Here is a 16,550-nt window from a genome sequence, read left to right as displayed (position 1 = left end):
TAAAAAACCTTATTAACCACTATCCGAGGTCAGAAACATTCCTTACGATTTTGGGGTTTCGTATTAATATTTGATGGTGTTATAAGTTGACTAATCTTTATCTATAACATAAATAAACAACATGAACAAATTGTATTGTTTGAGCTCAAATACTTTATTTTTTCTTGAGGTTTTTGAATGAAAGTAACAGATAATGTTTCAAAAACATTATCTGTTATTATTATTATTATTAATATTTAATTAATTATTTAATTATTATTATTTTTAACGAACTCAGGTACCACAGAGCTTCCAACGACTGCGCATGTTTTTTGAGCAGTCTGTATGCCAAGTTGTTAGTTGTGGCTGCTTTGGTTTTACTGGTCACCGAGTTTCTTCCAAATCGAATCCCGCTCCTCTTCTTCCAAGTAAGTAAAAACTGGTCATCCATAACCATCAATCGACAAGTCGTTCAGTCTTAATAATAAGTACACTTGTCATAATACATTATTATTAGGCCTATTATATTTTTAACACTGCATTCTTTATCTACTCTCGACCACTACTGCGTTTCTTGTATCCAGGCTGACCTGATGAGCTCTGCATTGAGCGAAACGCGTCGTTGGCAATGAATATGATGAACAGTGTGTGGTTAGAATAATAATATTATCATACAATCTTCTAATTCTTAAAAATCCATAATGGATTAGATAAAGAATGTAGTGTTAAAAATATAATAAACTTAATACTAATGTCATATAATCGTCAGCTTGAAAAAACACATTCACATCATAACAACTAGTATTAATTCAGTTTCGTATATGAAGTTATCTTGCAGTTAAAACTAGGATCGGTCAATCTCTACCATTTTAAGTAGTGATAAATATAGATTTAATAAAATTCCTACATTTCTAGGACTTATTTTTGCCTCCAAAGTGGAAGAACACTGAGGGTTAATCTCACTTTATAAGAACCATGCTCCAGTGCTGTCCTTGGAACTACTTCATCGATCATACTATGTCTGATTACTCACTGTTGTCTAGTATCAACATTTTCTCATTGTAGCAAGCTATTATGGTGCAAGGCGTGGATATTCATTGACCACAAATGTTGAACTCTCCACAGACCTTTAACGATTACGTTTAAGCAGATCAAAAGCACCTAGTTCCGTTGTGAGATTTAATCGATTGGGATTGCTAAGATTCCAGTTTCTTAAACTTCCTTTTTCTTGAAAATATCCATTGATTACTAGGTGCTTCTGAAATCTAGTGAGCCTTCATCAACTTTAAATAATTTTTTATTATGTTCTCAGGGGTAATAAGAGAGAGACCCAGCGTCATCATAACGACTCTCTGGGTCGGAAGATTCTTTTTAGTAACCGGATTGGTATAGCGCAGTGTTTTTCGAAAGTTAGTGTCTGTTGACTCTACACTGATCGTTTAATAATATGAATATCAAATATCTTTTCAAAGAATAGACTACAACTATCATTTTTTTGAACGCTGAGAACCAAATATGCACTTGCTAAATATGTCGTTCGTGGCGCTACGGCCCGTATCTGTGGAGGCATGTCATTACATTGACATGTATAAATCTTTCTGATAAAGTGCATTTAGCCCTCTGTATGTTTCTCATTTTACATGAATTAATTAAACGTGTTGAATTTCCACGCATACACATGTAAAACTTTTAGTGCTAGTACATCCTGGCACTTGGGACGAGCTATATTTTAATAATTTACATCGCCTGACTTATTACTCAGACAGGAATTTCATGACAAGACAGATAACCCTGTGTCAGTTTTCCATGTACGTTTTTCACTTATATGATTGAGTTTTAAAGTGTTCATTAGGCCTAGTTCTCAGTTATTACTGTAAACATTGGTTCATGTCAATCTTATCTAATACTGACAGATGTTTCTATTACAGTAATGATAAAACCTTTTCATTCTACAGGGATATCTCCTCTCGTATCTTCTTGGAGGGGCAGTTTTGTTTTTAGTCAATGTTTATGTCATATTAGCTGTGAAGAAACTTCTAAGAAAAAATAGCACTCCTTCCATATCAAGAGACAATCACGTTCCGGATTCTCTCAACAGAGGGCCAATTTACGCATCTAACGTTAGCATTTACTTGCGAATAGGAGTTTTAGGTACTTTTTTTTTCTTTCAGGCGATAAACACGATTACTTACATCTTTATTTTCAATTATAAGATAATTGAAATAACGAAAAACGTTTCTTTTTTATATAATAAAAATAAGTAATATAATATATAGTATTTGAAATATTAAAATATACATAATCACAATAAAATACCGTTACTAATATCTCCAGTTTTGTTCTCACTAAATTAACGAATTGTAATTTTATAACACTAGTACTAATCTTTAGTTCACTTCTGATGTGAACATTAAATTAATCTTCTCTATCCCAGAAAAAATACTAACTGAAAAACAATATAATAGTAGTATCCCTCTGTTCGTTTTTTTTTTTGTAACTTATGAGTCTATAGACTTAAAGTCCCGAGGATTGAAATGTTCACTAATGGGTAAACATATCGCTGTATATATATACATGGAATTAATATTCTAAGACAATTTCCATCCCACGAACTCCACGCTGTTTAAAACTACTTTTATAGATCATTGACCCCCCAAGTAGTTGTCAAGGTCGTTTTACACATAGATGAAGGAGTGAAAATATAATAAGATGATAATAGTAACTTTAAACAGTACAGATCATTGACAGTATCAACCCCCCTCCCCTTTAGTTTTCGGAACGGGCAATTTGGTGTTTCTTGGAATGGAAGCTGCCGCCTTGTTTTCAACAAAGACCTCTTGTGTTGGACAGTTAACCCTACTTCAGCCTATTCTTCAGGGCGTTTTTACTTTACTCCAGATGCATTTTCTTCTAATAAATGTAAAGGTAAGAACTAAATAGATAGTCCCGTAGTTAAGAACTAAATAGATATTCCCGTAGTTAAGAGCTCTAGTCTCTCGGCAAACATAACAAAAGTTGAAAAATAATAAGTTATCTCTGGTTGTTATTTTATTTTACAGATTATTATCAAATCCCTCGGATGGCTACGTCACGTGATTATAATGCACTTGATCGTTGCCAATTTGATCGTATGGTTTCAACTTATCATACGGGAGACAGCTCGTGAATGGCAGATGGTTGATCACGTGACAATTCAGTCAACCAGTGAATACCCTCTTCATACCCATACTGTCACAGTTCATACATTTGATGAAAAGGGGGCTCATCAAGTTTTTAGTATGTATTAATATATATATTTTTTCTATTTACGTTCTAAGTGCTTTTTTCTATTTACGTCCTAAGTGTTTTTTTTATATATTTACGTCCAAAGTGCACGTTTTCTATTTACGTCCTAAGTGCCCGTTTTTCTATTTACGTCCAAAGTGCCTGTTTTCTATTTTATTATAAAGTAGTAACAATAACCGAACGTACAGTAGGATACTTGAAAAATAACTAAATATTGTCCCACGGTGGGTCAGCGCTAAAATCTGGGGCACGATTCCCGCTGTGATACAGAGTGCAGATAGCCTATTATGTAGTTTTGCGCTAAAGAACTGTTACATGCTTTACTGCAGTAACTAGTTGATACTGGTTTCGTTTGTTTATTTTTAAGCACAAAGCTACACAATGGGCTATCTGTGCTCTGCCCATCACGCGTATCAAACCCCGATTTTTTAGTGTCGTAAGCCTGCAAACTTATCGCTTAGCCACTGCGGTGAAACTAGCTGGTATGCCCTGAGTCTTATGTAATCTCAAGATAATTCAGGGCTCTCATTATATTATAAATTTTTTTCCCTTCAAATAGTTTGTTTGTTTGTTTTTGAATTTCGCGCAAAGCTACACGAGGGCTATCTGCGCTAGCCATCCCTAATTTAGCAGTGTAAGACTAGAGGGAAGGCAGCTAGTCATCACTACCCACCGCCAACTCTTGGGCTACTCTTTTACCAACGAATAGAGGGATTGACCGTCACATTATAACGCCCCCACGGCTGAAAGGGCGAGCATGTTTGGTGGTGCTGGGATTCGAACCCGCGACCCTCTGATTTCGAGTCGAGCGCCCTAACCACCTGGCCATGCCGGGCCGCCCCCTGCAAATAGAGCCAGACGCATCGCAGCAGTCACCATTTCAGGCTATAGGCCCGGTGGTCTACAGTTGGCGTCCAGTTACCGCAAAAATATATATAACAAATTGCGCTCTGCTCTTTGGGGCCTTATCTGCGTCATAAAGAACAACGGTGAAATACAGTAATCGATTAGAGTAACCAAAAATTTGGCGGAGGGTGCTGTTGACTAAATGTCTTCCCCGCTAGCCTTTCAGTTCAGAATTAGGGATGACAAGCCTTTGTGAAGTTTTGCGATTATAGCTGAAACAATCATTCCTCCAAATATTCGAGAGAAATTATCCTATTAGCTGTCTCGGTGAAAAACTATTGGTTGTTTGAGAAACACTGAATAACTGTAAAAGAGTTTGAACTAAGCTTACAACACATTTGTAAATGACCAGTTACGGAGTTCAATCAGTCAAGCTCATCAGACACAAGCACCGGATATTCACCGGATACACAAGCACCGGATATATATTTCAATATTTCCCTCTCGATATAACTTTAAATCGAACTGATATTGTGGTATAATATTTCCCTCTAGATATAACTTTAAATCGAACTGATATTGTGGTATAATATTTCCCTCTTGATATAACTTTAAATCGAACTGATATTGTGGTATAACATTTCCCTCTCGATATAACTTTAAATCGAACTGATACTGTGGTATAATATTTCCCTCTTGATATAACTTTAAATCGAACTGATATTGTGGTATAATATTTCCCTCTCGATATAACTTTAAATCGAACTGATATTGTGGTATAATATTTCCATCTAGATATAACTTTAAATTTAACTGATATTGTGATATAATATTTCCATCTAGATATAACTTTAAATTGAACTGATATTGTGGTATAATATTTCCCTCTCGATATAACTTTAAATCGTGAAAATATAACTTTAAATTGAAGTGATATTGTGGTATAGTATTTCACTGAACATATAACTTTAAATTAAACTGATATTGTGATATAATATTTCCCTCTAGATATAACTTTAAATTAAATTGATATTGTGGTGTAATATTCCACTGAAGATATAACTTTAAATTGAACTGATATTATGGTATATTATTTTACTGAAGATATAACTTTAAATCGAACTGATATTTTGATATAATATTTCCCTCTAGCTTCCCCCGTGTGTCGATGGCAAGAATTGAAACCTTCTAACAAGGAGGAAACCATGGCCTTGTTTGATTGCATAAAAAACTCCACTGCTGGTGATGTTTGGTGGAAAGCTTCACCTTTTCTTCACCCATTCCTCATTCAGTACAGTTTGTTAGCGGCTATGATTTGTCATTTCTTCTGGGCGAACATCGACTACACAAACCAGGACGGCGAATATGAAGTTTTTAAAGTGTCGAACACAAATACGTCGCCGTTTTGGAAGGTGGACTGTCAAAAAGCGTATGTGGGTCTCTTTTCTGGAATACTTCTTCTTATAGCTACCCTAGTCATTCTAATTATTGTCCTTCTGCCCGAAAGTCATGGAATCATAGGCTTTGACAGTCTTCTTACATTGGCTATATTTCACTGTGCCATTCTGGGATTTTCAGTAATCGTCATCTTCGTTGGACTGATACAGATTCGACAATTACGGCCAGAGCTGTGGAAGAACACTGGAACTAACGGGTTATTTCTTCACATCGGAATTCTTGCCGTTCACGCGTACGGGATTCTAACCCTAATTGTTGGAGGCTCAAAGCTCAATTCCAAGTATCATTTAATATCTTGCATCGATGGCGCTCTGTTACTGCTCCATTCTTGTCTGCAATCGTTGTTCATCCACCAGATGGAGCGTAGTTCCTGTGGCGGTGAAGAACAACTTAAACAGAAACGTCCAGGAAGAGAGATTGTAACGTTTTTGGCACTCAGCAACGGGGCACTTTGGGCTGTTGAAACTTTTACATCTCAAAACCATTTGACAAGTCAGCTTCAGTTAGAATTTTATGGAGTTATTCCTTGGGGGATATTTTCTCGCGTGCTTATACCTCTGGTTTCATACTATAGGTTTCAGTGCTTTGTAGTCCTAATGGATGCTTCAAAGTATACTTATAAGCACAACAGAGGCTGAGACAAGCAAGCCTAAAGGTAGAAAAACTGGACGTCAGTTAATCGCACATATGGTTATCGTAACACTTAACAGATAATCAAGTAGCGAGACAAACTTAATACAGTGTTTCTTTAAAGCTCTTGAACTGGAGATTTCTTATGTTCAAATCCTCTTTAACAAATAATATTAAAAAATAGCACTTTGTGTGTTGTATATTAACATTAATTTTTAGGTTAGTAACGAAAGAAGTCATGTAATTAGAACTTGGTATATCTTGCATATATCCAGCAAAACAGCTCAGATGTGAAAGTTTCACTTACTGCAAAAACAACAACGGAAACAAATGCTATAAAAAAAAGTGATGTTTCTGAAAACGAGAGCTGAAAACTGATGCTACTAAGTAACCTACGTCATCAACAGACGAGATAAAGTACGTGAAGAAGTAACGTATAGGAAGTTGGTCTCATTAAGTAAACGTTTTTATCTTTTAAGAAGCGGAAGCACGTGATTTTATATCCAACACAAGATAAAGAAGTTACATCGTGTTTAATAAGAAACAAGACTGTGTTATAAACCCTTTTCACGCTCTCGACATTAATATTTTTTTAACTCTCCGAAATATAGTTTTAGGCTTGATTAAAAGATGGCAACACACACAACAGTGCAATGAGTGTTATAGTATGCAATACAACACAATAAAGAATGGTCTGTGTATTGTATACGTCGCTAGCGAGATAAGAAAATCAACACCCAATACTTACCATAGAGAGGGGGAGAGACAAAATCTATAAAGGGTGATGCTACTTTTGGGGATGAGGTCTTGTATACCCTCGGAAAATTTTTGCGATTTTCACTAAGAATGGTGCATTTTGATTGTATCTGAGCCTGCTTTTTACGTCTTTTTAAGTATGTTTTATACATATAGGTGTGCAATTTAGCGGGCGCCATCGCACCACCTCACCCCTCCAAGCCTATGCGCATGTAAATTGTGTGCATTATTTGTTAAGGTGCAAGCTTTATCAATATTTAGTATGTTTAGTGATTGTCAGAAAACATAATATTTACGAAACGTAACCAGGAATTGTGGAACTTTAGATAGACCAGGAGTAGAAATAGCTTTTAAAGATGGTAGTAAAACTAGTCACTTGTACCCGTTTCCTTATGTAAAGCTTGTTGTTGTTGTGAACGAAGTGTTTTACAGTTAAATTTGAAAATTACTTGTTAACTTTCCGCTTTTCTTGATTATTATGTACAATTTTGTTAAAGAAAATATATAAAAAAGTTATTATTATGTCATTATAACATTCATGTAGCCTTTTAAGCTTTGGCTTAATAATTGTGAGACTTACGTCACTGTTAATTGTCTACAGCCTTTCCTTGTATAATCTTTAAGCCTAATTTTCACCTACTTTGCTTTTCCTAGAGCAATATTCTCTCATGATCATTCTTAGACCTACTTTGCACTCGGAATATCGTTAGAAAGGGCCATTAGAGATTTTAAGTTATTATGTTCATCTCTCACTTTTCGTAAGTTCTAAAGTTTTTTTAGAATACATTATTTTGGGATGTGGTCTCCTAAGATTATAGTAAAAGATTCTCACGTGTATCTTTTGCCAAGGTGCATAGAACGGTTATTGAGTTAGGCCTATTCATGCGTTTCGTGTATAAACTTAACTCAGAGCTAAACCCTAATGCAGAGGATCAACTTTAGAAAATCTTCTAAACGGCCGTTTTCTACCATACTTCATATGTTTTCTGAGATCTCATCCTGAATTAGTTCAGCATTAACCATCACAATATATCGTAATACCACGTCTGGCAACCGAAGGAACATGTCTCGTTGTCTCTATTTGTCGAAGTGTAGCGGATGTTTATTCAGTATGAAAAAAATCATGAATTCTGGGACGAACACTCGTAAAGCATAAAATTGTGGGAATTTTTCAAATTTTCACATGCGCACAAGCATTTTTCGTTGACATTACCCTACTTGGTATGTCATGGCGATGTAGAGATTTTCGTATACATATTTATAGAGGGAGTTCTTCATCCACAAAGTGACGATGTACAAGCTCTAGAACCTGACACAAAACCCATATTGTGCGCATGATTTTATAACTCAAGTCTCCTGTTTTTGTTTTCAAGAGGTTTCAATAATAATTGATTTTCAATGTAATTTTCAAGTGTGCTATCCATACTGATGTTGATGTAAATAATAAGTTATTGTCTTAAGTTTGTTTTGACTATTTATACAGATGTTATTTCACTAGGCACCGTCACTTAGTTTTGGTTAGCAACACTAGACTATGTTAGTTATTAATATATGAAAAACTAAGTTATGCCATACAAATGCTTTCTTTCATACAAAAATAAAGTATTTCATGGGTGTCACGTGCAGTGTTCATTCTAAATCAGACGTACCTGAATGAAACTTACTTTTCACAAACTAATAAGTGTCTGTAAACACCCAAAAAATAGTTTTTTTTTTTGTAGAACTATCCATTTTAAACACTGAATATTGTTGTTCTTCGTTTCACTCCACTAGAAGTTTATAATTCACATTTATATTTGCCTAAATAAGCTGTAATATTTCCATTTCTAAACCAACAAATGACAAAATTATGGCATTTTAGATAAATATTGTAATTACTGATAAATAACAGTAAGTCATTTCTATGAAGAAATCAATATTTGGTATTGTAAAATTTATAAACCTAAATTTAATTTGATCTTCCGTACAACTAAAAGACAGTTTGTGAATCACAAGATTTGTGATTTGTTGACCTAGGTGCCTCGTGATATTTTGTTCATGCGCACAAGATGTTTTTGTGTCAGATTCTAGACGCTATCTGGAGTCAATCGGACGTATCAATCGAGCTTTTCCATCGTACATGGTAAAAACACACTCGGATATAATTAGAAACCAAGTTTGGTATACTTTGGGTCACGTGACCCAAATGTCAAACTCAAAGCTAAAGCAACTTAGGTGACTAACAATAACAGAGTGCAAGTGTCCGAAGTTAAAGCTACAATGAGCACTAGTGTTTTTGGATTGAAACACATACACAAATAAAATTACATCTAGTTAATGAAATAAACAATAATAAGTTTCTATAATAACCAAAAAATAGCAGTAGTATTATCTAAAATATATCGCTTTACACGCATAATTCACGAGAATTGTCACACACGCCAAAAGATGGTTGTCTACATTTGAACAAGCGAGTATTTTCGCAAAGAGTTTGAATTTATTGGTTATTTTCAGTTTTCATGACAAAAAATTTTTTAGTTGGTGCAACATGATTACGGTATAACAAGTTTATTTAAACGGGTGAAAAGTGTAGCATTTACACAACTTACCGAGTCTATTTTTCAGCGTTATAATACATATTATTCGCCGCAGACGACACATCAAAAGCGATGTTTATTGCTACTGTTACTCCCGAGAGTGTTTTTATAGATAGAACGGAAAAGCCCGAAAGATGTTCCGATTAGATATCCAGTAAGATTTAGCGTCATCTGATGGACGTTTTGATCGGAACATTATTTAAGTAAGATATAAATAATTAAAACAAAAGTACTTCAAACTTCTGTGATGTTAAATGAGTTAATTTTGGTGCTTAAAATTTGTAGTGCCTCATTGATTTTTTTTTATTATTACCTATGATATACATATATTATAATCTACAAATATATAGTACATATCGAAGAAAATACTCACGTATGTTGATAGTTCATAAATCGATGAGTGAATTTATTATCTTATTTAAAGTTCACTCTGTTTAAGAACAGAAAAAAAAGATTTATTGACATAACTTCATTTTTACTAAAAGTTGAATTTTCTGTTCTCTTTCTGTTATTTCATAGATGATATATAATTAGCTGAATATTACTTGTTTAGTTTTATACATTTCGAATGCATTTTCTCTATCCTTTAATATATGTATTTACCATGAATGTTTTTAGCAATAGATGTCATTTTTATTTTAAAATAACGATCAAACCTAGTTTTGAATCACATGAAGATATTAGTTAAGTTAAAATAAAGTTAAACATTTTATATGCCTATTTTCTTTATTGAATTTGGAAATTACTAAGTGTCATCGTACAATCACGTTTATCGCTTGGATTATACAGATTTTGCTTTGAGCGTAGTTCCTACTCTACGGTAGAATACTTGGATGTTTATATCTAAGCCTCGTTTTCTGTAAGTTCTTTTTTTGTGTGTTCGTTTTTGAAGTAATATCAAACAAACTGATATTCTGCGATTATATTTTGGTAACTCAACAAATATTTCTTGATTTTAAATTTCCGATGAGGATTAGTTTATGTAGTGAGTATATACGGAACCAGAGAGAGCTAGTGATTGACTACACGATGAGATCAACCGTGGAGGTAAGACCGTTTTCAATAGGCTCGCGACATTGTTTTCAAAATTTCAAGAATAGATATTAATATGATGTCAACCGACACTTGTAAACTAGTAAGTCATAATTTGTTAGTAGGGAACTGACAATAGAAAAAAAAGATGTTAATTTTTAAGACTCGCAGTCTGATGCTCCTTCTCACACAAAATAAAAAAAGAAAAGAAAGAAAGTAAGCTGAGACTAAGTGCTTGCTTGTTCTAATAATCTAAACTATGAGATATCAAAAGCCGGAGGCCTCAATTCTTCCAGTCAAATTGCAACAAATAAATTCTTTGTTTTAAAGGACCCCAATTTTTTCTACGCTGACAAAGTCAATTAACGTAAGATTGAGTGTGACAGCTTTAAATATTTAGGCCTATTAATCAACGAGGGTTTGAATTTTGCTTGCACTTATTTTTCAATTCTTCAGAATGATATTTTAAAAAAGCGAAAAACTGGATTCAGTAAAGCTTTATTTATTTATCACTAACGTATACAATACCATAAAATAAGAAACAATTCATTCATTATGTTCTATTTTGTTTCAAATTCGACATGTAGGCATAGCATAATACCGAAACTAACTAAGTAATTAAATAGCGTAAAGTTGAAGTTGATTAATCTTTGAGTTGTTTTTCTTAAATTATTTGAATATACAAAACTAGAAAATAAAGAATTTGATTTGATAGTCTTTTTTTATGTTAAAACTCCATACATAGGTATAATAACCAGAAATAAACTTAGCAGAAAATATTTTGATTATCATATTCCTCAACGTGTTTATTAAAACTTCGACCAACTGGCCACTCATGAGCATCTGACAATAGTGAAAGGTTTTTAATAAAGTTCATTAAGTTGTCAGTAGGGTGACCTTAAGTACTTCTCTATATATTCTCATAAGCATTAAACCTTATAAATGTTTTGTTTTGATTGATAGTGTATGTAAGAACAATATATTTATAACAATAATTTGAGTATTTCTTCAGTGGGACATAACCAATAGTTTATAAAATGTTATGAAAGTCAGTTTCCCTCTGTGTAAGTTATCGCTACACAATGATCCAATGATAAGAATTTGACATGCATTGAAGATGAGCTTATATTACAGATTTCTTATCACCAAAGGTAAAATGAAAAATATAATCAATGACGTAAAGGCCTAATGCATTTTTTGATTGGCTGCTTCCTCTGCTGTAGACTTTAGTTTTGTCTATTAAAGGCTTGTCAGTATAGCTAGGGTCGGCAAACCAAATACATTCAGTTAGGCCTCACATGATGGTAGTGGTTATACAATATTTCTGGAATTTATAAGTCTTTCTTCACTCATCGTTTAATAACCAAAATTAATTTAGGTATGTGAATGATAATGTTGTACACTGTGGTATTATATAATGGACCAAATGTTTAATTATTATATTAACATAACCATTAAACAATTGGTTCACTGTATGAAACTGTTGCGTATCTTCTTGTTTGTTAATTTCCCGTAGAAATTCTTTCCGAGAAACTTCAGCGATACAAGTCCTTTTTTAATTAAAACTAGTTTATTATTTCTCGATACAACTTTATAATACACAGAATTTCCACAGTCAATACGTTTGCAATCTCGATAACAAAACACACACTTTATATTACCGTCACTACCGCTCACTTGACTCAATTATATGTCTCTATATCTATCTATCTGCCATTATATCTCCGCTTTATTTGCCGGGCTTATATACAATAAAAGAGGGCGCCTAGAAAAGACTAGAGTTGCCAGGAAAAGTCATGACCCTTCTAGAAACTTCAGCGATACAAGTCCTTTTTTAATTAAAACTAGTTTATTATTTCTCGATACAACTTTATAATACACAGAATTTCCATAGTCAATACGTTTGCAATCTCGATAACAAAACACACACTTTATATTACCGTCACTACCGCTCGCTTGACTCAATTATATGTCTCTATATCTATCTGCCATTATATCTCCGCTTTAGTTGCCGGGTTTATATACCAAAAAAGAGGGCGCCTGGAACAGACTAGAGTTGCCAGGAAAAGTCATGACCCTTCTAGAAACTCCAGCGCGCATGCTTCCAGCGTCGCGTGACTTCCGCTATCGTAACAATACCGAATAAAAGATTTGGCAAAATACAGTAACAGCAACTATTACAGTAGCCAAGTACTGATTTTAATGATTACATCTTTCGACTTATAGTATGGGTTGAAATATTGTAATTATTAAAATAAAAACTTACCTACTGTAAAACTTGTTATTGTATTTTTTAATAAATTAATTGGGTTAATAAGTTGTGAGTTTAGGACTTAAAAACATGATGAATAATATATAATGCATTTAATTATAATTAGAAATGTTGTTGTTTAGAGAAATGAGCACACCATTCCCTAATGCATTGGTATATTATATTTTCTGTACTGTTCTGGTGTTGTACTTTGTTTAAAATAATCTCTGACATTTTTATATCTGTATGTTAAAGTGATTTCCCGTAGTTTCAGTTAACCTAATCTTGGCTACCATGTAACTTATATAATACCAGATAAACTGGGCTACCATGTAACTTATATAATACCAGATAAACTGGGCTACCATGTAACTTATATAATACCAGATAAACTGGGCTACCATGTAACTTATATAATACCAGATAAACTGGGCTACCATGTAACTTATATAACACCAGATAAACTGGGCTACCATGTAACTTATATAACACCAGATAAACTGGGCTACCATGTAACTTATATAATACCAGATAAACTGGGCTACCATGTAACTTATATAATACCAGATAAATCTGCAGTATTTTTCACGCGTTAGAAACAATTCCATATTTAGAAGAAATTGTGATGACGATTCTTAGTTACCATATAACTCTAGTCACTTTATTAGGGTTCTTCTAATGTACTCTAGTTAAAAATTTGTTGACAGATGTCGCTTTAAAAACATAACTCACTTGATATCGAAAGCTCTAGATTTTTGTTATAAAAATCTCGTTAACTGCAGATTTTTTTTAAGTTCCTATTAATTTGAAAATTTGTAGATTCAAAATACTATTTCAGATCTATCTTTTGATCCAACACGTCATCGTCTTAGATGCCCTTTGTCAATACCAGAACTCATCAGTTGAGCAGAACGATGAGACACGAAATATTCTCCACAATGCTAGCTATATATGTATTACAATACTTTAAAAGTCAAGGTTGGCGAAACATTAGAAACCAATAGGACTACAATTTAAAAAAAATTAACTGCAGATGTTATATTTTTTTCACATTCATGTTGGTTTTTCGACACTTGTAACATTTTCTTTTCGCTGTTTCAGTTATCTAACAATGCTCATTGATAAGAAGTGTTGTAATCATTATATTTTATCCAAAAATTTAGATGATGTTTATCAAATATTAATCTCGCAATGTAGATGGCGCTAAGAAAAGCAAAAATCGTAAGTATGATTATCAATGGTTTTCGTTTACAAACAGTTGAACTTAACATATTATATTAGATAGAAGTAAGCAATATGTTATAGATTTCTATTTCTTTATGTACACACACACACACATATATACACACGAGTCCAAAGAAAATAATTAACACGTTAGTCAGTAACACATTGGACTATAAAAGCAGTTAAAACTAAAAGTGATAAATTGAGCCAAACGTTTAGAAGTAGGCTGACGGTTGTGACCCAATGAGTTAGAGTTTTAGCTAGCACTAAATAGGTTTTTTTTTACAAGCTCTAGAGTGTAAAAGTTGTGACGATCTTTACATGATTCGTGGTTTCAAACACGAAATAAAAGTTGAAGTTAACTTTACCATTAATTAAGCCTCAAACAGGATTTTCAAGAAGATCGTTATTACAGTAGGATTGACATATTATAATATGTTCTTCGTTGCTGTCACTCATGAATTTCTAGATTTAACTCAACCTGCATTGTTCGTCGTCGAAATTGTACAACGTTGTTAGTTATGCTCACTGCCGGGACCAAAACTCGAAAGTTAGTGATTAAAATTTCAAGCTTACTGGGAGGGGAAGGTATTGTTACGACAGCAGAAGTCACGTGACGCTACTGACGCATTGGGGCTGGTGGCTTGTGCGAGGAGTTTCTCGAATGATCGTGAATTTTCTAGTGAGTTCGGGACGCCACCTTTTTTAGTATATAAGCCTGGCAGATAAAGCCTGCGGGAGGATAAAATTGTATAGATAGATTGTAGATAGAGATAATTGAGTCAAGTGAACAGGAAGCACGGTAAGTAAAGTGTGTGAATCACTGTGATTTATAGCGTGTATTATAAAAGTTGTTAAATGTATTACAAAGTTTGTAACGAGAAAAAATAAACTAGTTTTAAACAAGAAGGAACTTGTACCGCTGAAGTTTCTCGGAAAGAATTTTTACCGGAAATTATTAAACAAGCAGATACGTAACAGTATGTTCTTATAGATTTATATAAACATGACCAAATGTGATTTTCAAAGGATAAACGAAGACATCGTTAGAGTTCGCACTTTATTATTTTAATAAATCTTTAATACATACAGTATTAAAACATTCGATTTTACCGAACAAGGCCTGTTGAAGATCTGGATTGAGGTTTCTTATGATAGAAAAGTTATAAACGTGTAAATTTCAATCTTTTTTTCGTGAATTTAGGAAATACTCCAAAAGACGGGACAGAGGTTATCGTCTGACAAGTTTCAACTTCATCAGCCATAGAATTCCTCGTATAAAAAACGAACATAACATGCTTTAGCAGCACATATGGAATCCCAACTCTTGATATTTCCCCAAGCTGTTTAGTAGACTTACAGTAGTACACTTTAAGACACTGAAAGCAACAACATCTGGTTTTGAAAAGACCAGAGAGACTTTACAGTTCACTTACCTACCAAAGTTAAGACGTGAATACAAATTAAATATCTAAACTAGAAAGGTCAACATTCGCTTTGGTCAACATTCGCAAGCGAATGCAATATCTACCCCCCTCTCCCCTTGTCCACTTTATTCGATAAGATCATCAGTATATAGCGAGGGAAAGAATTGTATTCAGGACAAATGAAAGGAACATGAGTTACAATACATATACTCCAGAGAAATATACACGTCTCCCAGTGGGACAACGGTAAGTCTACACTTAAACGCTAAAATCCGGCGTTTGGTCCCCCTCGGTAGATGCAGTAGATAGCCTAATGTGGCTTTGCTATAAAACAAACAAACATACCAGAGATAGACATTTAACATAATATCAACCTAAGACGTGTTTTAGCGAGAAAGATATATTGGAGCATACTAAACTGTGATCTTATAATAGATAGGACAGTCAGTTCCCGCGTAAATATAGTTATTCACAATAATAAAACCTTTATAGGTGATTTACGGGGAAAGTAGGCCTATTCTTCGACACGGTATATTCAACTCAGTACACTGTGCGAATAAAGACACTTTTACATATCCAAATAATGTCTCTCGGTTCCTTTTTATGTACATTACTCTTTGGTTTACAACAGTGTCCAATCAAAACAAATGAACAAAAACCAAATATGTCTACTTTGGTCTGTGTGGGTTGTCGCAAAGTATATTTGAATCGGTGAAAATATAAGGGTACTTTGAGCAAAATATGACTATAAAGCTATATAAATATAGTTTTAAAGAAATTATTATTCAAACAAAATCCAAGATCTAAAAGGCCATGGCGTATTCTGTTAAAATAAACCACACCTTTTGTATTGTATTTTACTCTGGGTTAGCGAAAGTTCAATTTTGTTTTAACTTTTATGATTATATAATTTTTTACGTTAATGTTATAAATTTCACATCGCATATTATTTTTAGTTAATGCTATGATGTCTCAATCTTTAGTTTTCCGAGAAAATAAGCACCACCCTCTATTTTCCTATTAATTTTGCGTCCAAAAAGCACTTTTTTATATTTTTCAAAAAATTCATATTTTCTCCGAAAAGCC

At 33.6% G+C, this 16,550-nt stretch overlaps 1 protein-coding gene across 1 annotated transcript; it reads left to right on the top strand.

The window, feature by feature from the left end:
• Positions 1 to 277: 277 nt before the first annotated feature.
• Positions 278 to 9,982, top strand: LOC106476233 (the record flags this gene model as incomplete). Its single annotated transcript, XM_022380164.1, has 5 exons — positions 278 to 407; positions 1,935 to 2,130; positions 2,750 to 2,904; positions 3,039 to 3,255; positions 5,263 to 9,982. Coding segments are annotated over 5 exons (1,642 nt in total), but the record flags the coding sequence as incomplete, so codon positions are not given.
• Between the last annotated feature and the right edge of the window lie 6,568 nt (positions 9,983 to 16,550).

Source organism: Limulus polyphemus, unplaced genomic scaffold (assembly GCF_000517525.1).
Source record: "Limulus polyphemus unplaced genomic scaffold, Limulus_polyphemus-2.1.2 Scaffold10099, whole genome shotgun sequence".
Taxonomy (NCBI): Eukaryota; Metazoa; Arthropoda; class Merostomata; order Xiphosura; family Limulidae; genus Limulus; species Limulus polyphemus.
This window is presented reverse-complemented; position numbering and strand designations above follow the sequence as displayed.